At 36.4% G+C, this 26,113-nt stretch overlaps 2 protein-coding genes across 2 annotated transcripts; one reads left to right on the top strand and one right to left on the bottom strand.

The window, feature by feature from the left end:
• Positions 1 to 206: 206 nt before the first annotated feature.
• On the top strand, positions 207 to 22,241 carry gucy2g (guanylate cyclase 2g). The gene is made up of 22 exons (XM_014993077.2): positions 207 to 1,926; positions 2,922 to 3,270; positions 4,026 to 4,135; positions 4,963 to 5,145; positions 5,250 to 5,394; positions 5,675 to 5,810; positions 6,001 to 6,104; positions 6,199 to 6,365; positions 6,485 to 6,625; positions 6,862 to 6,945; positions 7,206 to 7,310; positions 7,395 to 7,466; positions 7,648 to 7,816; positions 7,897 to 8,052; positions 8,364 to 8,541; positions 9,271 to 9,411; positions 9,501 to 9,693; positions 17,484 to 17,658; positions 18,423 to 18,521; positions 19,817 to 19,908; positions 19,994 to 20,101; positions 21,205 to 22,241. The coding sequence occupies exons 1-22, from the start codon at positions 1,579 to 1,581 to the stop codon at positions 21,283 to 21,285; spliced, it is 3,336 nt and encodes a 1,111-aa protein (XP_014848563.2). The 5' UTR covers positions 207 to 1,578; the 3' UTR covers positions 21,286 to 22,241.
• tectb (tectorin beta) lies at positions 20,420 to 25,664 on the bottom strand. Its single transcript, XM_088016476.1, has 10 exons — positions 24,938 to 25,664; positions 24,340 to 24,530; positions 24,109 to 24,260; positions 23,928 to 24,000; positions 23,668 to 23,771; positions 23,471 to 23,554; positions 23,218 to 23,380; positions 22,819 to 22,897; positions 22,684 to 22,716; positions 20,420 to 22,509 (listed from the first exon to the last, which is right to left on the bottom strand). Exons 1-10 carry the CDS (start codon positions 25,002 to 25,004, stop codon positions 22,436 to 22,438), a joined length of 1,020 nt encoding a protein of 339 aa, XP_087872602.1. The 5' UTR covers positions 25,005 to 25,664; the 3' UTR covers positions 20,420 to 22,435.
• Positions 25,665 to 26,113: the final 449 nt, after the last annotated feature.

The raw sequence follows: 26,113 nt of genomic DNA on the forward strand, positions 1-26,113 counted from the left end.
TTAAGACAATCATGGCCTCTCCGATTTGATTTATGAGAGTCAGGGAAAGCTAAAGATAAAATCCCGGCACCTTTGGAGTGACCTCCGGTTGTTAAGCCATAATCTGAACATTAACTCCTTTAAATGTCTTTCAGTGATATTTGAAGATCCCAAATCAGTAATAAAAACCCAAATCAGTAATAAAAACTGATTTGGGATGTGAGGAATGAGGCAGAATAATTGGTATTAATGGGACGATCAGTGCAAAGGCTGAAAATAATCTTCTCAAAAATTATATTAACTGCATTCAATTTTGAAAGACATTCAAAGGAAAAAAAAACATGGTTTCAAACTCTATTTGCATAATGAAAGACGAAAGGTTTCCATTAAAGAAACACCACTCTTACTTTGGGGATGCAGGGATGATTATTTCCACTATGTAGCCCTTCTTTGTTTAAAACATAACAGACAATTCGCCTAAGTTCATAGGGATGTTAGTTGTTTAGTAGAAACTGTGCAAAAACAATACTTCTAAGGACATCTCTGTTTCCTGACTCATTTAAGTAATGTGTCCTGTGTAGAACAAAGACTATTAACATTATACATTACAAGCAGCTGTTTCTGGATTCCCAAACGGATTTTATGTGGAATTTCCCCAATCTCCCACTGCATGCATGGATTTTTCCCTCGGTACTCCAGAAACAGAAACGTTAGACTAATTGCTCTTGCCAAACATGGGGAAGAACAGGACTTTTTTGAGTCACACTAACATCCAACGTTACCCTTCTGCCCCTCCTGGTTCTATTTATCTCAAGAGTTCCTGTCTTTATCACATTTCTTTTCTTGTTTTTTTTTTTTTTTTTCAAATATCAGTCCTTTCAATGCAAATATGTGGCTCAGTAGAATAGGATGTTTTTGAAAAGTGAAATAATCTCAGAAAAGTTTGTTTAAAAAGTGAAACTCAGACATCACCTAGATTCTTTGCACACAGAATGACATATTTCATGTCTAATTTGGTATATTGTCGTAATTATGGCTTACAGCAACTGAAAACCTAAAATACAGAAAATCATAAAATTATGTACAATAAATAAAGAAGAAACGACCAAGGGTTATAACTGCTGTTTTTGTACTTTTTTTTTTAGAAATGCACTTTATCCTTCCACTTGACTTTCCATTAATACACTATTCTGCAAGGAATACTGGACCATCCCTTCAAATCAAAGGTCAAAGGTTAAAATATCCACATTTTAGATGGACTTACTGAAATGAATTAATTTAAAATTATATTCTAATCTACTGAGAGGCGCCTGTATTCCATCCATCTTCTCATTGCTCCTTTCAGATTTTCATGCATTTCCATCTCAGCATTTTATCCATCACACCTTTCTACAGCAACGTCTCTCTCTGACCAATCAGTGCAAGACCTTTTCTCAACAAAAAACCTACTGTCCTGAGTTCTGTACCTCCTACTCTCCTCCACCTATTTACATTTTCTCCTCCCTACCCAACTGTCCAGCATCATCAAGGTAGTTGAGTATTTAAGCCTTGTTCGTCCAGAAACTAACAGGATGAGAGCAGGTACTCGTTTTCTCCAGCATGAGCCACGTATTGTTGCTCCACCTCACACTTTTTACAACCGCTGCCGCCATGATCATCCATAACAGCAGCAGCAGCAATGGTACTCCAAATCACAAGCTGCTCATTGCCTTCCAGGCTCCCTGGAACGTGTCCTTCCCCTTCAGTGCTCGCCGGCTGGGCTCGGCCATACAGATAGCCGTGGAGAAGGTGAACAACAACCCCTCCTTCCTGGGCAACTACAGTCTGGATTTTGTGTACAAGGACACCGACTGCAATCCTAAAGAGTCTCTGGGAGGATTCATCCACCAAGTGTGGAGGGAAAACGTGACGGCTCTGTTTGGTCCGGCGTGTCCCGAGGAGGCAGAGGTACGGTTCGGATCATATTTGCGGCCATTTTCTTTGTGGGTTTACAAGGAATGAATTTGTGTTAGGTTTGTAGTGTGAGATGTTTTCTGTAAAAGTGGATGAAATGTGTTTCAGTGGTTTAAACATGTTTAGGTCTCAGAAACATGTTTTGCATTCTGAGGCATTGACTTAATCTAAAAACAAAGCTTCTGTTTATTGACTTCAGCTTATTTTTAGATATTTTCTTTAATATTTTTTTTCACGCATTCTCTGTTAAGTTAGATGGGAAGAAAAACAAACTATATGTGGGTCATTCTGCAGGTGTGACCTTATTTTTCCCCTAATGTTACCTATGAAATCAAACCCCAGTAGATGTTTCTAAAAATATATTTTTACATACTAAGGTGTTTATTGGGTTAAGGAAATTGCACAGAGATGATAATGATGTCTTATTATTTATATTTTATAAATTCAAATGGATGTAAAATTCACTAGATCTAAAGATGTGATTTACATCAATAAATACATAATATTTAAATGTAAAGTGTGCATAATAATACTCTAAAACACCAATTATGTATTGCATTTTCCTCAAACAATAAACAAAATCAATATATTAAACATATCCTTAATTGATGAATTGAATTACTTTTTCCTGTTAAGTTCACATCAGCTTTGTCCATGAAATATTAAGAAACATTAATTGAAAAATGCAAATCATCTTTCAGCAATGCTGTATAACCCACTGTAAGTGAGAATTAAAAAGAAAATAACATGGCTTCTCTGTTTACTCAGTCAGGTTATACATCAAATGTAACAACATTAATACTGGACTTCAAAAAAAAAGGTCTGAGTACGTGTAAGAATTAATTGAATAAAATCTTGATTTTGACTGACATCCTTCGTCCTAAGGAAGGATTTAGCACAACGTCAGGAAATAATTCATCACAATTGCATATTAATTGGAGGATGTCTCGACCTGCTGCGATGAATTAATTAAACTTTGAACGTTTCAGGTCACCGGTCTCATCGCGTCAACATGGCACATCCCCATGTTTGGCTACGTGGGCCAGTCTTCCAAACTGGAGGACGGCGAGATGTATGACTCGTATATAAAAATCATGCCTCCTCTTAAGCGGAGCTCAGAGGTTCTGGTGAAGACCCTGGAGTTCTTCGGGTGGAGTCACGTGGCGATGATTGGAGGGGGGCTGAAGACGAACACCTGGGACAAAGTGGACGCTTTGTGGAAAACGGTGGAGAATCCCCTCAGATCGCATTTCAAATTGACTGCAGAGCTGAAGTTTGACACCAGTGATCCTGATCTCCTTTATCAGAACATCAAGTACATCTCGACAGTCGCCAGAGGTAAGGGGAGGTGTTCACCGAAACATGCACAGCCGTAATCACGTGTGGATTTTCGCAAACTTGAACTGACATGCGGGGCATACAACCATGCATACACACACTTTTCCCTAAAGGCTATTTAATCAACCTATTAATTATGTTTTTGGACTGTGGGAGGAAACCAAAGTACCTGAAGAAAGTCCACACATGCATTTAGAGAACATGCAAACTCCCAGGCCGGGATTCAAACCCAGGTCCTTCTTGCTGCAAGACCACAGTGCTGCCAACTGTACCACCATGAGCCCTCTCAGTTCCTGAGAAACTAGTTTCTCTCTGAACAGCTGTTTCCAGTTAATAGCAAACCTGACTCCATGCTTAAAAGTCGGCAGGAAACCAACCACCTAAATTAACTCTGCCATTTCAAGATGGAACCAAAACTCTTTCAGAAGCTTGTTTATGGCAACCGTTCATATGAATAATTGCTACAGTATTACAGTAAAAAAAACAAAAAAAACTGAGAACATATTCAAATTTGTGCTCCTACATTCATTGACACGAACACCTGGGACAAATGTTGGATAATTAATCCACCATGGAAAGATGACGAGTTCAAATGGACCTAAAATAATCTCACCAGTGATGAGTGGATATAAACTTCTGACCATCATGTCGATTACATTTTCATTCTACCCTTATTTCTTTGTGTGTCTTTTAAATATAGCTCTACATTTGTTGTTGTTCCTCTACAATAAAACTTTTCAAAATCTGTTCTCTAGTTATTGTGGTGCTAACAAGCAGAGAGGACTCCATGGCTCTGCTGCTGGAGGCTGAGCGTCAGGGTCTGATGAATGGTGACTACGTGTTCTTCTTGATGCAGCATTTTGAGGTCAGTGAAGGAAAACAAATCAACAGTCGGCCATATATTCAACCACACAGACAGCAGAGAAGGCTGCGCAGCAAAGAGAGGCAGACTTCCCTGACCTTGTTTGAAAATATCACCGGGTAGAAGAGAAACGGTGGAAAGAACCTCATCATGGAAGTCAGATAGACAGGAACGTTGTGTTTTTTTTCCCTGCATTTTATCTATTTACCCACTGTGGTAATGTCATGTTCGACTGTCCATCAAAGCTATATCACTTTTATTTAATTCAGTTTGTTTGTACGGCAACAACTAACAAGTCAAACGAATTCAAAAATCCAATTCACATCCAAAAATAGATGCATATGAACAAGCTCTCTTTTATCTTGTTTATATGTATCTACTGTATGTGATATTAGTGTTTAAACCAACGACACACAAGAGATTCAAATTAAGTTTTGTTATTTCAATAGCTAAAATGTTTTCTATCTGAGAAAAACCAACCGATTGCACCATCTTACTTTTTCTATCAGAAAAGAACACGTAGCTACAGTAGTTAGTCAAGTTTTTAACACGCCAGACATCCATCATACCCAGCATGAGTGCAGCATAAATTCAGAGGAGAGCTTTCCTTTAACAGGTAGAAACCTCCAACAGAACCTGGCTCAGTGAGAGCAGCTCAGATTTAATCTAATCCAAGACAGACTGGTAGGGGTAACATGTTGTCCACATTTTTTCCGAAGTTATGAAGTATTTTAATGCCACTAATAAATATCGGTGTAGTATCAATAAAAGTAAATGAGATCCCCTGTCCAACTCATGTTCTGTGTTTCTTACTGTTTTCTCCCAAACAGGATAACTGGTGGAAAACTGCCCTGAGCAGCAGAGTAACCCAGGACGGAACAAGAGCTTTTGACATGACATTCATTATTGGTCAGAAGTCCTACGAAGGATACGAGTACTACGATTTCTTCAAACAGGTTTTTCAAAGACTGAAAGGACATCCTTTTTGGAGTAACCTGACATCTGAAAGTGAGGTGCGGCGTAAACGGAGTTAGCAAAAATCCTAAAGGATAACGCGACCAATCAAATGTGACAGCATTTTATTTCATTTTCTTTTTTTCTTTTTAATGAATCTCAGGTTAGCCCCTACTCAGCCTATCTCCACGATGCAGTACTTCTGTATGTGATAGGACTGAAGGAGGTTCTAAAAGAAGGAAAAGATCCTTATGACGGCCGCCAGCTTCTGGAGAAACTGAAAATCAGAGATAAAATTCGATTTCACGGTAACTATAAATCCTGCTCACAATCACAAACCCGGTGTTTTGTTTTTGTTTCACAACTAATTCAGCCAGCTTCTTTTGCAATAGCCTGTAGTGGATTTCTCCTCCCGGTGTGGTAATAACTGTCTGCTGAATGTCTGCAGTCCTTCATAGGATTTTTAATGGTCGCTAAACTCTTCAACTCTTGGGAGCAAATACTCACAATCTGTGGAAAGAAAGCAGAACAAGTAGTAGTAACATAATCTAACACAGATACTGTGGGATGGCTTTTTTAAATTTGCAGGAGCCTCTGGACTGGTTCACTTTGATGAAGAGGGGGAGAGATGTATGGACTATTCTATTTATGACTTGCAGCGTGTAGAAGGCGGCAACGTGTTTGTACCCATCCTGAATTTTGAAAGTCAAACCAAAAGTGTCAGGTAAAAAAAACAAACAAACAAAAATGAAAACAAATTTAAATTATTAACGCACAATTTAAAGAAAACACATCAACATTAGGGGTTGTGACATGACGGAAAGTGAAAACTCTAAGGGGTTGATACGTTTACGAAGCAGGGAATAATCAATATCATTTCAGTCTCTGTAACAGAATCATTTCCTATCTTGCAGACCGACATCTATGTTTTCTTCTGTTATTTGGCCAAAAGGAAAGCCACCGTCCGACATCCCTGAATGTGGTTTTAATGACGAACTCTGCGAGTGGCTGACCAATGGTAAAGTGCAGTTCACATATAAAAGAATAATAAATAAGTGCATCAAATCTTTTTAGTACAGATTATTCACTGTGATGATTTTCCTGAGACACAGAAATTGCCCTGCTGGCTGTCCTTGTGACCTTCCCCCTCATCGGTGTAGTGGCAGTTTTGTGGATTGGGGTCCTCATGCTTCAAAAGTTTCAGCTCCAGACGAGGCTGGATGACTCCAGCTGGTGGATAATCAACTACGGCGACATCACCATCATCAGGGAGCCCTCTGTGCGAGCGCTCAAATAGTTAAAGAATTAAAAAAGATGGAATGTCTCCTTGATTCTTGTTCAGTTTCCAGCTTGTTTGCTTGTCTACTTTTGCCCATTTTCTGTCGTATCTCCCCCCAGGGAAACCAGGGAGTATCTCAGAGCTCTGCAGGGAGTCACAGCGGGAGCAGCAGCTGTCAGAGCACATTCTCCAGCCATAGTTTTGACCTGAGGGACAAAACTGGCAGAGAGCACATCTACACAACCATAGGCCTCTACCAGGTGAAACTTTCTTCTGCCGGAAAAATAAATGCTCGTTGGAAAGTACATAACTATTTGACAACGATGAGCAAAAATCATCCACTTAAGTTGAGTAATTCCTGAACAAACTGGCTTAGCGATTGCTTTTTACAAACAAAATGACTGGAAATTTTATGAGAGATTTTTTCAAGTTACTTAATCTCACAAAAAGGGAGTATGTGTCTTTCTGTTGATATAACTTTTTCGTGTTAACACAGGGAAATCAAGTGGCCATCAAGTACATCAAGAACCCCATAAACTGTAATTTCCAGAAGCCTTCAGTGATTGCAGAATTCAATCTGGTAAAAGTTCCTCATGTTCCTTTGGATTTTTTTTTTTTTTTTATCGGACTGTGCATTAAGACTAAATAGGTGAATTGATTTGAAATAAACTGAGAAATTTGTATTAAGCAATTCTTTACATATGTCACAATTTTACATTTACAAACAGTAAAGTAGTTAAGTTCACATATCTGTCTTCTTTAAAAGAAAACAACAAAAAAACAGAAAACTACAAAATTACAGCTACTGTGTGCCTAACCATCTTAAATATTTTAAGATAGATGAAGGAAATGAAACATGAAAACCTGGTCCAGTTCTTTGGTGTGTGCATTGAGCCACCGAACATCTGTCTGGTCATTCAGTACTGCAAGAAAGGCAGCCTCAAAGTAAGTAGAAAATCTCTATTTCTTCATGTCACGCTAAGCAAAATTAAGAAAATCCTCCAACATAATTTTATTCTGTTTCTAAAGGATATTTTTGGGTCTTCAGATGTTGATTTGGAATGGATGTTTAAGCTATCATTTGCATATGACATTGTCAATGTAAGTATGTTTATTATTGAAGGTTCTAAAGTGCTGCAAGCTTTGTATTATACTGCTAATACCGAGCGGTATTTAGATCTTTGTCATAAAAAATATCTATTTTGTTATTCAGTAATATTATCTTTGACTATTATTATTATTATTATTATTATTTTACTATTGAAATATGTTTGTAATTCAGGGAATGGACTTCATTCACAACAGCACCCTTAAATTTCATGGAAATCTGAAGCCCAGTACATGTCTGGTGGACAGCAGACTACAAATCAAGCTCTCTGGTTTTGGATTATGGGAGTTTAAATATGGAGGAAAAAACAAGCTCGGTCCAATGGAAAATCCTGATTATGAAGGTAAAGCTGACCTGAAATCAAATTTATGATATGATGAAGGAGCATGATGTTGCACATGAAGATATATGAGTTTGTCTCAGATCTGTACTGGACAGCCCCCGAGCTCCTGAGACAGATCGGACTTCCATGTAATGGGACACCCAAAGGAGACATCTACAGCTTTGCAATCATAATGTGGGAGCTCATGTATAACTCTAAAGGAGGTCCGTACCAAGACATCAACCTGGACCCAAAAGGTTAGTTTTTTTTTTTTTTTTTTTCTTTGCGCAACATAGCTGACATTAAACAATTTACTGTAAAGTCGTCCTGTCGTGGAAAAGCAACTCAAAGGTGGGGCATTATGAAAAATCCACTTTTCTGAGCTTATGTCATGGTGTAATTTTATCCACCTGTTTGTCCTTCAGGGAGCCCACTTTTATTATCAAATGTTGCACCTTACTTAGAAATTACTGAGAAGATAAACTTGTATTTTATAGGATATTAAAGGGTAATCTGAAACTACAAAAAAAAAAAAAGAATTATTCTTGTTATTTCTGCATATTCCAAGAAATTATAATGCAGTTGCGGACGCCTTTCCGAGGGGAACCTCTCAGACCAGTGCTGTGTGAGCAGCTGTGTGATGAGAAGGTCAATGCCTTGCTCAAAGCCTGTTGGAGCGAAAACCCTGACCACCGGCCACCTTTTGGGTCTATACGCAGGAGGCTGAAGGACATAAGTCCGGAGAGGTATGTTTGCCACATTTATTTATTTTTTTTGTTCAGCAATTCCATAGTACAGTTTGATAATAACTGATACAGACAGAGGATATATAAAGTCTACACACCCCTGATTAGTTAGCAGGTGTTTGTCATGTAATAAAGTAATTTCAGAACTATTTGACATTTATGGTGACATATTGGCTGTATACTTCATTTAGGAAATAAACAGATCTTTGGTTGCACAAGTATGACCCCTTTCAGTATCTGTTCTACTATTTATCCGTTTCCAGGATAAATAGTGTTTATCTCTTTTCAGGATAGATAGTAGAACAGGTTTTATAATTGAAAACCTGTTTACAGTGGTAAAGATACAAATCAACCATACGTAAATGCAGAACTTGATAGAAAAGAAAAACATCACGATCTGAGTAAAACTTCCCGAACATTGTAAAAAAAAATGCGTTATAGTCCAGTGAGCTCAAACATAAACCTTTGGACACCATTCATAAAGAATACATAGGAGCATCATACTCACGGGTAAGGTTTCTGATGGAATTACTTTAAATTATTAAAGTACTGAATACCAGTCAGTTTTGACGCAAACCCTTCAAAATGCTAGAGATACATTTAAACCTTTAGCATCTTTGTGTCCAAATATAGGCAGCAGCCACATTAACATAAAAATGACCTTCAAAAAAAAAAAAAAAAAAGCTTTGTAATGAGAAAGCAGATCATCAATATTTTTATCTTTTGTAGTCATGCGAATATCCTCGATAACATGGTGGACAAGTTGGAGAAGTACGCAAATCACCTTGAGGAAGTAGTGGAGGAGAGGACCAACCAGCTAACAGCAGAGAAAGCCAGAGCAGACAAGCTTCTCTCCAGCATGTTACCAAAGTACCACATACACACACATCTAATCATTTCACATTAACTTTTTTTTTTTTTTGTCTACTCTTAGCCTTTCCATGTCTCTTTGCCTTTAGATACATTGCAGACCAGCTGATGGCAGGGAAGTCAGTGGAGCCACAAAGCTACGATATGGTGACCATCTTCTTCTCAGATATTGTGGGCTTCACCTCCATGTGTTCCTCCAGCTCCGCAATGGAGGTGGTAACTTTCCTCAACGAGCTCTACAGCCTGTTTGATGACATCATCAAGATGTACGACGTCTACAAAGTAAGAACCATTCACTATGCGACGAAAGAGCTGAATAGTTGTTGGCATAGACATAATATAAGGATAGACGCCTCATGGACCGCTCTCGCCTATTGTCGCTGACGAGATTTAGGGCGGCCATCTTGGAGCGATACTCCACTCCACTCAGAGTTATGTGTTTAGCAGGCACAATGACGTATCAGCGCATTTAAATGATCATAACACGCTTTTTTGTTACTGGAAACCATATTCAAACTTCTATCAAAGCAACATTTATGAACAAGTGTATTATTTAAGTATGTTTTTAATACATAGTTCAGCATATTTAAATATGCTTAGTGGCTATAACAATAGAATAGGAATGGAATATTCTGATACTGATGTATGATGAGCATATTACAAAGCACACAGCCGTTCATAATTTATTTAATAATTTTTTTAGTAATATCAATACATATTTATATAACTATAAAAACACAAATAAATAAATAATGATTTATACTGAATAATATTAATCATATATATATATATATATATACATATATATATATATATATTAGAGGTGTGCCGATCGATCGGTCACCGATCATAATCGATTTTCGTGAAAAAGTGCATGATCGGTGATCGGCGATCATTGGCTCTTGTTGCCGATACCGATCATCTCATTTCCAGCCTGCCTGTGCAGCTGGTCTCCTCTTTCCTTCACTCTGTGCAAACGCGCAGTAACAAATCCAAAGCGATGTGTAACTATAACGCACTGAGTGAAGGGGGAAGTTTGCGTGTTGCGGCGGAAAATTGAAGCACGTCAAAATGCATCAACACAACGAATCTAATATGGCATAAAAACAATGCCATACTTGACGGAATTTGGCTACATCGAGGCTCACTGCAGTAAAAAAGACATACGGAGGATCAGATAGCTGGTAAAGCAGCGCACAGCTACAAACACTCACCTGGATTAGCATGACGGTCAGAAAGCTAAACAAATAACCCGCAAAATTATTTAAGTCTTCGAGCTGCGATGTAAGACGCTGGTTCTGCTCTAGCTGTTGAACCGCTGCTACGCTACAGGTAGTAATATTTCACAGACGGAACTTCGCTTCTGCTCCACCTGGTAGTGACTCTCACACCGAACCTCTGCTTAAAGCTGCAGCATCTAACTTAAAAAAATAAATTTCATATACGTATTAAAACTTTCGCTGTCCTAACATGAGACAGATAATCTCTAAAAAAATAATCCATCTCCTCCCTGATCTGCATAATTACTCCGCTCAGTCAGAAACAGCCAATCAGAGCTAGCAGTAATCAGCTAGCCGCCATGCTATCAGGAAGTTTTCATTCAGTAACTCTGGATTGTTTATTGTAATGGAACCTGTTTTTGCCTTTGAATGTTAAGTTTTATACTTGAACTTCTTGGCAATGTTGAGAGGTTTTATTTTGGCTCTTTGCATTATTTAGCCTCTTCAGAGCCTTCATATGTTTTCAGTCTGTTAAAGATAGTATTATCAATAGCAGTACAATTTGCACAATGCCTGTTTTGTTTAGTTTTCTTCTTGAAAAAAGTTATTAAAAACAAGTTTTTGTCTAAACTAAGGTGAATTCATGGTTCCTTTTTCCACATAATGTAACCGGTAGTGTTTATGATAAAAAAAAAAATAATAATTATGTGATCGGTATCGGTGATCGGTATCGGTGATCGGCCCTCATGGGTGATCGGTATCGGGAGGAAAAAACCTGATCGGCACACCTCTAATATATATATATATATATATATATATATATATATATAATGTATATATATATATATATATATATATATATATATAATGTATATATATATATATATATATATATATATATATATATATATATATATATATATATATATATATATATATATATATATCAGTGATTCTTGAGAATAGGGACAAAATGGGTTTTAATTTTCCCATATTTTTTTTAAATTATTTCTCAACCTTATGTATGCAAATATGACAAATAATGTTTAGAAAATATGAAGATGCTAAGGTACAGGCTCCCAGTTGCGAATTTTTAAAAAAAAATTAAATTTTTAATCGACCTGACCCAGAACTTTGTCATCACCATCTGACAAAAATAAATCTAAAATGATTTTTAAAATACCCCATTAGTGATATTTTTACTCAATTTACAGACAAATGCTTCTCAAGAAATAAAATAAATATTATTTAAAACAAAAAACAAGAAAAAGTCCATCTGATGGAGTTGACAGTGCATGACGGAGTTGACACAGAACTGAAGGTGGTGACAAACTAGTGAGTAAAATGAAAAACTTGGTACATGTGAAGTAATGCAATTCATGTAAAATACATTAAAATGAATTAGTTGCACAATTAAGTGAGATTTGACAACAGAGAAAAACTCTGACGGAGTTGACATCTGACGGAGTTGACGAAATGCCAAACTACCTCAATTTATATGATGTTATTCTGAAGGAGGCCATATTGTAGCTCGTCAGGTCCATGAAATCTTTACAGTTTACCAAAATTAAGCTTTTATTTCGCAAAATTTTATCAAAGTTTTGTAAATTGTCAGTTATGGAGTTGACACATCATGGTTGTGACAAACAACTTAGGAATAAAACAGAAGAAAAAACTAAAGAATAACTTAAGCTAACCGGAGCTAACTAGCCCTCCTAGCAAAGGAAGAGAAAAGACAACGTCATGGGGTCCTCAGAAGTTCTGGTGCCCCCCAATAATGCCTGATTTTTTTACATTCTTTTCATTTCTGACGGTGTTGACAAAAACTAAGGACAAATTTCAACGGAGTTGGAAAATATCTAAAAATTATTTTTAATTCAATTTATCGATACTTTTATAATTATTTATATGACTACTTATACTTAATTGTCATAATATATAATTTTAGTATTTCTTTAATTGTTTTAAACTATAAGAATGTGTTGAGTTCTGCTCCTGGACAAGGGCTTTTACAGGCATCATCCACCGACTACAATGTTTAAAATAAAAAAATATTCAGCAAAAAAAAGAAAAATATACATTGTTGTGCTCACATGACCCAGGTTAGTTTAGTTAGATATTTGAAAAAAATATATTTTGTGTATATTTTATTCAAATTTCATGCTTTATCCATAGGACCTGTTTTGTCCCTATTCTCAAGAATCACTGATATATATATATATATATATATATATATATATATATATATATATATATATATATATATATATATATATATATATATTAGAGGTGTGCCGATCGATCGGTCACCGATCATAATCGGGCCGATTTTCGTGAAAAAGTGCATGATCGGTGATCGGCGATCATTGGCTCTTGTTGCCGATACCGATCATCTCATTTCCAACCTGCCTGTGCAGCTGGTCTCCTCTTTCCTTCACACTGCGCAAACGCGTAGCAACAAATCCTAAGTTTGCGTGTTGCGGCGGAAAATTGAAGGAGTCAAAATGCATCAACACAACGAAGCTAATACGACATAAAAACAATGACATACTTGACGGAGTTTGGCTACATCGAGGCTCACTGCAGTAAAAAAGACATAAGGAGGATCAGATAGCAGGTAAAGCAGCGCACAGCTACAAACACTCACCCGGATTAGCATGAAATTATTTAAGTCTTCGAGCTGCGATGTCAGACGCTGGTTCTGCTCTCGCTGTTGAACCGCTGCTACGCTACAGGTAGTAATATTTGACAGACGGAGCGTCGCTTCTGCTCCACCTGGTAGTGACTCTCACACCAAACCTATGCTTAAAGCTGCAGCATCTAACCTAAATAAATAAATTTTACATACTTTCGCTGTCCTAACATGAGACAGATAATCTCTAAAAAAAATAATCGATCTCCTCCCTGTTCTGCATAATTACTCCGCTGAGTCAGAAACAGCCAATCAGAGCTAGCAGTAATCAGCTAGCCGCCATGCTATAAGGAAGTTTTCATTCAGTAACTCTGGATTGTTTATTGTAATGGAACCTGTTTTTGCCTTTGAATGTTAAGTTTTATACTTGAATTTTTTTGGCAATGTTGAGAGGTTTTATTTTGGCTCTTTGCATTATTTAGCCTCTTCAGAGCCTTCATATGTTTTCAGTCTGTTAAAGATAGTATTATCAATAGCAGTACAATTTGCACAATGCCTGTTTTGTTTAGTTTTCTTCTTGAAAAAAGTTATTAAAAACAAGTTTTTGTCTAAATTAAGGTGAATTCATGGTTCCTTTTTCCACATAATGTAACCGGTAGTGTTTATGATAAAAAAAAAATAATAATAATAATTATGTGATCGGTATCGGTGATCGGTATCGGTGTATCGGCCCTCATGGGTGATCGGTATCGGTATTGGCAGGAAAAAACCTGATAGCTAAAGGGCGATTCCACTTAATTTTTCACTACCTTCCGTATCTTTAATCGACTCTAGTCTAAAAACTACTACACCTAGAGACTTGAAACTTGGACTGGATTATTCTCCGCTTCAAGCTGAATGAATACCATGTTTGGGATTTGTGAAACCCTTTTTTGATTTGTGAAACTTCAATAAAGTTTTATTATCACCATTTTTTCATCTCTTTCATACTAGAACTGCTCTAATTAAAAAACAACACCTAGACACTTGAAACTTGTACTAAATTATTCTGCTCTAACAGCAGAATAATTTAAAACCATGTATGCGATTTGTGAAACCTTTTTCTGATTTGTGAAAACTTAATAAAGTTCGATTATTACCATTTTTGTTGAACTCTTTCATACTAGAACTTCTCTACTTAAAAAACTACAACATCTAGACACTTCAAACCTGCACTGGATTTTTCTGCTCTAATAGCAGAATAATTGAAACCATGTTTGTGATTTGTGAAGCTTTTTTCTGATTTGTGAAACTTCAAAAAAGGGCGACATCACCCCTTTTATTTATCTTTTATCACACGAGAACGGCTCTAATTCCAATGCTACAACACCTAGACACTTCAAACCTGAATCAGATTATTATCAATTAATAGCAGAATATTTAAAACCATGTTTGGGATTCGTGAAACCTTTTTCTGATTTGTGAAACTTCAATAATTGTTGATTTCAGACGTTTTCTGGATCTTGGTCACATGAGAGCTACTCCTGCTCTAAAACTACAACACCTAGAGTCTTCAAACCTGGACTATATTATTCTGCTCCAATAGTAAATATTTTAATCCAGGTTTGGGATTTGTGAAACCTTTATGTGATTTGTGAAACTTCACTAAAGATCAGATTACTATTCATACATGTTCCATGCGGTTTTTTTCAAATTTAATTATAATTCAAAACCACTTTAATGAACCACTTTAACCACTTTAACCAATGGGAAATTAAATGTTGTTGTAACTCATTAATTCTTCAACGAGTTATTGTCGATCATGCTGGCTGTTGGAAGGAAAGAACCTTTGCAGGGGTCTGTTAAGTGAAGTGAAGTTTCACAAATCAGAAAAGAGCTTCACAAATCCCAAACATGATTCTAAATATTCTGCTGTTAGAGCACAATAATCTAGTCCAAGTTTTAAGAGTCTATGAGTTGTATTTTAGGAACTAGAGCAGTTCTAGTGTGATCCAGATGCAAAAAATGGTGAAAATCTACCTTTATTGAAGTCTAACAAATCAGAAAAAGGTTTCAAAATCACAGTCATGGTTTCAAATATTCTTCTATTAGAGCAGAAAATTCCAGTCCAGGTTTGAAGTGTCTAGGAGTTTTCGTTTTTTTAATTAGAGCAGATCTATGGTGATCCAGATGCCAAAAAATTGTGAAAATTGAACTTCATTGAGTTTTCACAAATCAGATAAAAGTTTCACAACTCCCAAACATGGTTCTAAATATTCAGTTCTTAGTTGAGAATAATCCAGTTGAAGTTTGGAGAGTCTAGGTGTCGTAGTTTTGGAAATAGAGCAGTTCTCGTGTGACCAAGATAAAAAAAAGTGGTGAAATCACCCTTTTTTAACGTTTCACAAATCAGAAAAAAGTTTCACAAATACTAAACATGGTTTTAAATATCCAGCTTGAAGAGGAGAATAATCTGGTACAGGTTTGAAGAGTCTAGGAGTTGTATTTTTTTTTTATTAGAGCAGTTCTAGTGTGATTCAGATGCCAAAAAATGGTGAAAATCGAAATTTATTGAGTTTTCAAAAATCAGAAAAAGGTTTCACAAATCCCAAACATGGTTATAAATATTCTTCTATTAGAGCAGAATAATCTAGTCCAGGTTTGAAGTGTCTAGGAGTTGTAGTTTTTTAATTAGAGCAGTTCTAGTAATGAAAGAGGTGCCAAAAATTGTGAAAATCTAACTTTATTGAGTTTTCACAAATCAGGAAAAGGTTTCACAAATCACAAACAAGGTTTTAAATATTCAGCTTGAAGAAGAGAATAATCCAGTCCAAGTTTCAAGTGTCTAGGTGTAGTAGTTTTTAAACTAGAGTTGATTAAAGATGCGGAAAGTAGTGAAAAATTAAGTGGAATCGCCCTTTGGAACTTCAGCTTCGTAGCTGAGATTGAGTCCAAAATCCGATGTGAGATTCATCCGTGCTGCAGTGAATGCACCTCTCTTTATACATCTCCCTCTTCTTCCTCACATCGTGTCTTTAGGAAACTTTCAAAACAAAAACGGAAGCTTTGGGATGTATCTTACTAGTGAAAGAATTACATATAAATAATAGTCTTGACCACCTGTGTAAACTTTGCTGGTGAATGTTATAACACATAATATAAGTTTTATAATATGTATTATATTGTTTCATTTCTTATATAGGCTCTTGTGTCAGATAATCTAAGTCAATGTTAGAGAATAATTAATTTTTTTAGATTTATGGAATCTCAGTTAGCCTTCATAGCGGGACTGAACCCGTATTACACCAAGCACTGTAGCTAATGCTAGCTGGTATCTCGCCGGTGGACATAAATACAGTAAAGTAATATTCTAATCACAATATATACACAATAATATGTCCATCTTACTTGTGAAATGTTGTCTGTGGAGCCCTCACATCAATCAAAACAGCAGATGCCTCAGTGCTGAGGCATCTGCTGTTTTGATTGAGCAAAGTAGGAGGGTATACCGCTCCAAGATGGCCGCCGTATTTCCTGCGCCGGAGCGGCCAATGCGGGGTCTACTCTTATATTATGTCTATGGTTGTTGGTCTCCAACAGCTTGACTGTGAAACTAGTAACTTTTTGCTGGTCGCATTCACTTAGCTTAAGTTCATGCTACAGCCTGTTTGATGACATAATATGTCCTGTAAAACTACAAAACAGGATTTCATTTCCAGTAATAAAATTGATTGGGTATTGGTTGATATTAATGTTAGGTTTAGTATAACAGAAGTCAAGGGTTTAATAAAACAAAACAAAACAAAAAAAATGACAGAGTTGGCAACTGTTATGAGTGGTTAATAAAATCCAGAGGAAAATTGGAGAAATGAGAAGAGCAGAAAGGAACAGGAGAGAACAGACAATTATTTCATGACTCAGAATTGGGCACAATAGACTGAACAGCACATTATTTTTAATAGGGAAACATCAGACAGGGGAATGTGAGTGTGGGAAAGGTGAGACAATCGGACATGTTAGGTTATATATTTTTTCTTTAAACAGTGTATTTTGCATAACAGGATCAAATGTATTCATTTATTTATTTATGTCATGTGGTCCACACTCCTTACCGGTTGGTAGTCAGTTGTTTTCCAACTGCCAAAAGACGAAGAAGTACATTTGAAACAAACATTTAGCTTCGATAAGCATGTGTTTCGAAATCTTTGTTGCAACACCGATCACCTGTGCTATTTTATCAGGTGGAAACCATCGGCGATGCTTACATGGTAGCAAGTGGCCTTCCTATCAGCAATGGCACCAAGCATGCTTTGGAGATATCCATGATGGCTCTGCACTTCCTGGGCGCCATTCAGGTCTTCAGAATCCCTCACAAGCCAGATGAGATCCTTGCAATTCGCATTGGCATACACTCTGGTAACAGACTGCATCAACAGAAACACCTCCATTTTGCCTTTTTCCGTTTTTCATTTTTTGTCACTTGTCAAATATTTTTTTTACGTTACCATCACAAACTGCAACATGTTTTATGTGAAAATAACACATAGTTGCAAATATAAATAAATGTGTGTTTTGCATTTACATTGAGCCCGATTAATACTCTGCTTGCCCGATTAGTGAGTTTGGTTGGTAGGTCAGAAGTTGTGCTATACTCTTTTCAGGACAATGTATGGAACAACGGTCTCTGTGATAACAAAAAGCTTTGCGTGTTTTATAACCCTGCTTTGAACTTCCCCACAACTAATGATCTCTAACAAATCTCAGAGGCCTTCACTAAACATTTTGACTCACAGTGGGATTAAATTAAAAACAGGTGGACGGTGTTTACTTATTAAATGACTTCTGAAGGAAACTGGTTGCTCTTAATTAGGGGTATCAGAACAAATGAGTGAGATACATAAGCAACCCTTATGTTCTGATCTTTATTTGTAAAAACTCATAAAAAGAAAATGAGACTTTTTGCAAAACATCTATTGTGTTTGTCTGCATTAGTGCTGTAACTGTTGCAACTGTTTGACATTTGTCAATATTTAGGAAGAATCCCAACACAAAAACGTGACTGGTTTGAGTTCATTGTTGCAAATGTTTGACTAATGTTTAGAACTGGTGTGAAATAACATGAGTAATTTCCACCCAAACATTTCTTGAACCGTCCAACTGTACTTGTCTGGTTCATGTAGGTCCAGTGGTTGCTGGAGTGGTGGGAACCACTATGCCTCGCTACTGCCTCTTTGGTGATACAGTAAACACAGCCTCACGCATGGAGAGCAACGGCTTACGTAAGTTAAGTCTTCTGCAAAAGTTACACACATTTCTTTTCCACAGATGAGGGAACTGAACATTAATGTAATACGTTTTGGAATGGAGATGCTCTAGTGGTCTCGGAGAGGGAGTGAAATCAAACCTGACGAAAATGGAAGAATTTGAGTTAGCTGCAATTTGGTACATCTGCTAACATACTGTCTATGTAAATTTCATTTACAAGATGGTTCTTTAAAAGAAAGGAAAGTGTTTCTCTTAAGGTGGCAAAAAACACTAGTAAAACTCTTAAACCAACAGATAAAATGCTTTAACCGCACGGATTATTTTAGGACTGACATTGCATTGATATTAAGGCGTAGACTTACTGTATACCTCAAATGTATTGAATAATTAATTAATTTCTCTGTGTTATGAATTAATAATTCATACATTCCACTACAACAAAGTATGAATAGAGTCAAACTTTCTAGATTTCTCAATTAAAAAAAGGCTGTTGACACTCACTCCAACTTGAAGCTTGATATCAAAACCCAAGATCCTGTTTGTTTGTTTGTAGTGCTATCATTTAAAAGATATTAATAAAAGTTTAAAGAGAAGTCATCCAATGTCAACCAGGATCCTAATTTTACATTACCCAATTCAAACTGAAATGCTGCCAGTGGTTTGCGTTTTATTTAGTGCAAACATAATGTTGTAAATTTTAAAATATTAAGGGCATCTAAAGGTTGCAGCAACCCCTGGTGGTCAGAAACACAAGGTCACCTTTTTTTTTCCTTTTTATCCTTTATCATACCTAAAATAACGGTCTTACAGATGGAAAAGGCAGAACAAAGAGAGCTCAAATGATTGATGACATTTTTGTTAGTTTTTTTTTTTTGACAGATCCTCTGATTTTGTTAGCGCACAAATGCTTGACACCAGATTTTCTGGATTTTAAGAATATATGAAAAGTAACATCTGAAGTGTCCACATAGTAAACTTGACTATATCTTCTACAGGCTTCTCAGCTTAAATCCTCATAGAAATTAATTTACTCTATTTGTCTGAGAGTTTGACATCTTTCCATCTGCTTGCTCTGTAATCTTCCAATCACATTGATGCTGAATACACTATTGATAAGCTAACATTTACATCTCTGTTACAAGACAGTAATAAAACTCAAAGGAACAGATGACACTAGACAAAGTTATTGGTTTGATATTACAGATATGTATTCTATAAATTCTAATTTGATGACATTCAGATGTATTCCTGTTACTATTTCATTGAGTGGTGGTTTAGTAACCCAAGGCATTCTTTTTATTGCGTACAGCACTAAGGATTCACATATCTCAGTCCACAGCTGACATTCTTGTTCAAGCTGGATCCTTTGAGTTGAAAGAAAGAGGGGACATCGAAATGAAGGTGACTTGCCAACATTTTTGTGTGTTTTATATTTTTTTAAGGTGTGCACTGCTTGCTTTATGAACAGAATACAATTTTCTGCCAGGGTAAGGGAGTCCAGAAGACCTATTGGCTGCTGAACAAAGCTGGATTCAATCCTACTCTGAATTCGCTCAGCTCACTACAGGGTGACGGTCTCAAGGTGCAAATGGAGGTAGGTTGAAAGAAAAATGTTGAGTATTAAACAGTCCCTCATATTATTTTTCTTTTTAAATGATTCAATTTACAACACAAATTCAACTTAAATTGTTAAAAATAGTGTTTCAATACAATCAGGGTTTTCAGCACTTTTTAATCATCCACTTCTTATGCTGTAGGGTCCATCACTTGCTGCACTTGCTTTCAAATGCGGCATCAGAACATTATAACAATATTATAATGTTTCTAAATGTATTTTTGAATAATACAGAGACTTGATAATGATTTTGCAATTTATTTCTATTCTAGTCTCTGTAAAACATTTTAGTCACAATTTTCTATTCCACATTCAGAATGAAGGAATCGTCTTTGGAAATTGTTCAGTTAAAAAAAAAAAGATTTAGAATTATTTTTCTCATTTATTTCAAAATGTCTCCTTAATAAAGTCTGTCTATGGTTACACGCACAAGTTTTCGCACTCTTGACCTCTTCCACGTGTTACCGTATCGCAACCAGAAACTGTATCAATGTATTTTCTGGGATTTTATGTGATAAACAAACACAAAGTATCACATAACTGTTAAGTGGAATAAAAAAGGATGCGCGGTTTAAGTTTTTATAAATAAAAATCTGCAAGGGGTTTTGTGCGTTTGTATTCAACCCACTTTAGTTTGATACCCTTGAGAAGCTAGTGTTTTAGGAAATAGAGTCCACATGTGGGTAATGTAATCCTAGTATAAATCCAGCTGTCCTGTGAAGTCTATTAGAAAGCAATATATAATCAGCATCACAAAGACCAAGGAACACCGCAGACAGGTCGGAGATAAGGTTGTGGAGAAATCTCACCCAGAGTTAGATCAAAAAGTGCTTTACAAATACTCATTGCATGTGTTCGGTTCATCTCACAAGATTCTAGAGCATGTCAGAGTACAGCCACAAATTTCAGTGTATTTCAATAAACACTGAAATTTGTGGTGGTAGTACGAAATACTGTAAAAAAAAAAAAAAGAAAAGTTGAAATGGAATAAAACTTTTTGCATGGCAACATCTGCCCAGTATGCATAGTCTCCTGAATGCTTTGCTCTTTTATCTTTTTGGGTTTTTTTCTCCCTTCCAAAGAAACAAGAAGTGATGAGATCTGCAGTTGCAAAGTCCCAGTTAATCCAACCCAAATCATCGATGACCACAGTGCATGTCTAGGTGTTGTAAGAAGAAGCAGGATGGTGTTCTCTGTCTCACACACACTTTGACGAAGTGGGTTTTTTTCATGTGCTTGTTGCAAGAATAAGGTGATAGTTGATGACTTCTTCAACAGTAGAGGGAGTTGAGGCTCTTGTCGACAGATATTAACTTTTTCTTTTTTTTTTTTTTTTTTACAAGGGAAGCACAATGTATCACAAACAACGTTGCTATAGGTGCTGTTGTAAGTCTTTTTTTTTCATATTGGTCTGATAAGTAAAAGTATTCTTATCTTGTTGCTGTTTCAGTTTTGGGAGGGGGTTAGCCATGTGGTATTTTTTATCATCATTTATCATTTATCGTAGTTTCGACAGGCTAGTGAAATGTAAATTATATCGGTCACTATTGTAAATTGGCCGTAGCAGCAACCGGATGTCGATACAGACTCAAATTGTCATATGGTTACATGCCTAACTTCAACTCATATGATATCGATTCTCATAATTATATAAGAAACATGCAGATATTTTTGAGTCGACAGCAAAAATCAACTCTTAAAATGAATGCGCACTGTGACAAAGAGAAAGCCTCTCTTTATTCTCAACTAAAAGTACAGATAATGAAGCGATCATCTCATCAGTGACAGAAAGTTCTGTCCTGACCTGAACATTTGTGAACTTTTGACAGTTTGGTTTCATGTTGCAGAAATAGAAAAGCATGAAAACATACCTCAGAAAGATATGATATTGTGAAATACATGCGTAACAAAACATTTATCTCCTCTAGATTAAGCTTTTTATGACTAAAATGAATTATGTTTATTTTGTTTTTCTCTAATGCATCAGCACTTCTGTTTATCTACCTCATTTATGTTCTTGATTTGGTTGTAGTGTTGTGCCTCAACTGTAATTATTTACCTGAAACAAGGAAATACCAACAATAAAGTTTTTTTGCCTTAAAAAAAAAAAAAAACAGAACATTTTCAGTGATCTTTATTGGAAATAAAAGCACACTTAAGTTTTTTTTAAGCCTTTCTAGATATACTAAATGCAGATCAGTCCTTTAACTGGGGAATGTATTCATACGCTCCCTGAGACTTGGGGTGACACACACTTCGCTTTGTGATTGAACATGTGCTGGTGGTTTGTATACTCAACAGACATTTATTGTTTTACATTTTCAACACATTTACTAAATCGAAGAAAATGTTTGCCGTGACCATAAGTGGGATGAGAAGAGAGGTGCCTGAAGAGACACAGGAAAAAAAAAACTGAGAACAGTTTTCACAACATGTTTTTCAGTACATTTCTTCCCCTTTCAATCCATCAATTAATCTTTGTTGAAATTCAAAGTTTCTTTCTAAAAAAAAAAAACTTTGGCTGAAATGTGTTCAAATACATTTCAGCCAGATATTGTTACCTGTTGTGTGCCCATTATTAGAAGACTCGCTGGCTGTTAAGAAATAAATACAATAGTGTGTATTTTATTTCAGTTGGGTTATTCTTTCATATAAACATAAGTTACTGAAATATCGGATAAAAAGATTTACAGTACCTTTAATCTGAAACTCAGTGGTGAGGATCCCTCCACTCGGTTCTATTTCTGACGACAGCGACCTCTTAGAGCACGGACTCTTCAGAGAAAAGCAACAATATTAACTTTAGACAATGTTCACAATGAGTTCCACTTAATCTACATGGTGCCTAAAAAACACACCTATTTTAGAGTTTCTTTTGTACCATAATAAATCAAACACTAACTTGGAAAAATGGAATATTTCAATCATTGAATTTTGTGCTTTTATGATGTGAATCACTTTGATCGGCCATGTTGCCGAAATGTGCCATGCAAATAAACGTGTCGATTAAGGACATGTTTGTATTCCGACTACAAAAGGGGGAAGATTATTAAAGTTCTTTCATGTTTGTGATTACATATTTGCAATGTACTCACAGGCTGACAGACCAGCCTCTCTGCATCACAGATGTGGACCTCGCAGTGAAGCCACACGGTGGACACCTTCTCCAGTCGCTGGAAGCGGAAGGAGTTGAACTTAAACGTGGAGCGGCTGTCCTTGGCATTATCGAAAATGGTCACCGTGTAGTCAGCAGGACAGCTGGTAGAAAACAAAAATGTGGAGGTTGTTGCACAAACAAATATCTTCAAGGAATGGATCCTTATCAAGAGACAATAAATGTTTGGGCACCTGTTGATGATAAGACTCCACCTCTTTCTGTCTGTTGAGTAAGGAGTTGGAGTCGCCCAGCAGTTGTTGATAACAACTTTGAATCTGATGGTTTAAATACAGTTGGATTCAGCATTTGGCATTGTGGATATAGTTCTATGTATATATAAATATATATCTTATTTCAAGTTTAATCATTAAAGAAAATGCTTGTGTACCTATTACTTAGACCTTTTGCTTCAATACCGATAAAAACTTCAGAGCCAATCTCAGAGGTGTCAATCACATAGGGAGCGTCCTTAGCATACAGGAACTTAGAGTTCTACGAAATACAGGATTTTTGGTGTCCTTTTCATCATGCAGTCATTTTAAAGGAAAGAAAATAAAAACTCATGCCCACAAAAAGGGCGTTTCCAGAAAGAAATGTTTTCATTGAATTACAGAGGCGTTGACAAGGAGAGAATCTGGAGTGACTCACCGTGAACACGTTCATAGACAACTGTGATCTAAAAGTCCCTAAACTCCCATTGTTGACATAAACTGTAGCAACTCTAGAAAAAGCAGAGGGTTTAGTAAAACCACTACAAGTCGTTGTGTTAGCATGCACATATGCTTCAGAGAGTATTCTTGGTTGCATGGTGCCTTGAGCTGGTGCTTACCTCTGACTGAAGACTGCGTTATTTACCAGGTAGGCTGCTCGGTATACGCAGCTGAAGGTGTAGTTGACCGGCTGGTTTCTGACCGTCAGCGAAGTATCGTTGGAGACGATGGAGTTGTAGAAGATGTACTTGGCATCTTTGCCTGGCATATACTGAATTAAAAGAACACCGGGAAAAGCGCGGAATGAGCGTATCGTCAGCATTGCTTCTCTTCTTATGCAGGCGCCTTACCTCGGATTGTGTGCCGCAGTACGAATGGTTTCTTGGTGTTAGGTCTGGTATAATGAAGCGGTAGTACCCTGGGCTGTGTATTCCAGTGTAACACACTCCACCCAGGGACAGCTGGTCTATCTCCCAGCCATAAGGACACTCTGGCACATTGGCGATGATGGCGTTAGGAAAACAGGAGACTACAACATAGTCTGGAATACAAATCAAACGGACTTAAAATGTGTCCAGGCATTTGGTAACAACTTTTGTAATGACCTAATTTTCCATTTAAAAAGTGCATCTATCAAAACATAACTTTAAAAAAGAAAAAAAAAAACATGGCTTTTTTTCTCAGTATCTTGACAAGAGTTTTATTTATTTAATTTACTTTAGTCTAACTTCAACACCAAGCTACAAAAAAGGAAAAAACAAAATTTCTCACTTTTAAAATCAAGCCTGAATTATTTCATATTTTGGATTGAAATGACATAACATGCAAAAAAAAATAAATAAATAAATATCAGGATCATTTTCAATTTTAGGAATTTGCAGCAGTTCTGGACGAGTCTCATAAGAAAGTGAAAGTGTATATTAGCCTTTTCACAAATCTGGTTTTTACCTGCTTTTTGTGGCGCGCATGTCAGTGCAACGGGTAAACTCAGTAGCAGTGCAACAAATGAAGCCATGGTGAGATGCTGCAAAGTAAAATAGAGAATTTATTTAAAAAAAAAAAACAAACATATTTTGGGATAAGATCAAATCTGTAAAAGAGAAATTGTGTCTCACCTTATGAAGCTAACACCTTTAGCCTGCTGAATGTCAGGGGATCACCATATCTCCTTTGCAGGTTGTCTGTAAACTAGCTCTGAGGCAACTCAAGGAGGCATTTTATACTGTGGTAGATGAGGGTAAATGGCTTTCAATCATTCTCCTGTCTCCAATTTTCCCACTGGCATGACTGGTTTAAGAGGTCCATTGTGAAGCTTTTCACAAAAGCCCTCTGTGCTCCTTAGACTGAAGACTCTTAAATGACCATTAGTGTTACCTATTCTGCAGATTGGTGAAAAGAAACGGCCAAGGTTCATACAATGGACACTGAAAGGTTTTGAATTAAAGGATGACAATAAAGGATGGGATGAAAAAGTCTCAAAGCGTGACATTTTTTAAGGGAAGTCAAACATTCTGTAGAAAACTTGCATCAACATTCACACTACAAAAAAGATAAACTTTTATAAACTGAATAAAAGTCATTTCAACATCTGTAGCTTTCCTAATGTAATGTTGAAAATAAACCTAATAAGGTTTATTTTCAATGTTTCATAAGAAATTATCTTTTTTTTAATAATTTTTTTTAACACAACTTTACATGCAAACTTCAAATTTTTGGTGTTTAATAGGTCATTACATAAGGCACAACTGTCTTATCTGTATACTACATAGAACCGAAAACGTTTTTGCCCCCTAAATTTATTCTGTTTTTACTTCGTTGTTACAAATGAAGTGGAATCAGCACTTTGCATGTGCTTTAAACTACCATTTATTTTTGATGAAACATGGAACAAACTAGAAAAATAGTCAAATAAATCTGCTTTCATGACCTGCATGTGTCCAAACAGAATTAGTGCTGGAATTCAGGGCGATGCCATTCTATTCCAAATACACAGTGATCTTGTTTTTTTTTTTTGTTTTTTTTTACTACACACTTAAACACTTAACAGCCTATTTCAGTTTCACCAGCACCTCTTTATGAGATTGTTAAAAAAGAGAAACATGCAGAGAGAGGGTTCTACATCTG

This window comes from Poecilia mexicana, unplaced genomic scaffold, assembly GCF_051168715.1.
Source record: "Poecilia mexicana isolate PSO_F unplaced genomic scaffold, ASM5116871v1 scaffold_19, whole genome shotgun sequence".
NCBI classification, from domain to species: domain Eukaryota; kingdom Metazoa; phylum Chordata; class Actinopteri; order Cyprinodontiformes; family Poeciliidae; genus Poecilia; species Poecilia mexicana.

What these genes read in the sequence shown, in the direction of transcription:
- gucy2g (XM_014993077.2), top strand. Translation starts at nt 1,579, where the DNA reads ATGAGCCACGTATTGTTGCTCCACCTCACACTTTTTACAACCGCTGCC. An exon ending in GCAAGAAAGGCAGCCTCAAA is followed by an intron (nt 7,311 to 7,394) that starts GTAAGTAGAAAA and finishes CTGTTTCTAAAG; the next exon opens with GATATTTTTGGGTCTTCAGA. An exon ending in GGAAAATCCTGATTATGAAG is followed by an intron (nt 7,817 to 7,896) that starts GTAAAGCTGACC and finishes AGTTTGTCTCAG; the next exon opens with ATCTGTACTGGACAGCCCCC.
- tectb (XM_088016476.1), bottom strand. Translation starts at nt 25,004, where the DNA reads ATGGCTTCATTTGTTGCACTGCTACTGAGTTTACCCGTTGCACTGACA. An exon ending in AACGCAGTCTTCAGTCAGAG is followed by an intron (nt 24,001 to 24,108) that starts GTAAGCACCAGC and finishes TGCTTTTTCTAG; the next exon opens with AGTTGCTACAGTTTATGTCA. An exon ending in AGAGGCTGGTCTGTCAGCCT is followed by an intron (nt 22,898 to 23,217) that starts GTGAGTACATTG and finishes TTTTCTCTGAAG; the next exon opens with AGTCCGTGCTCTAAGAGGTC.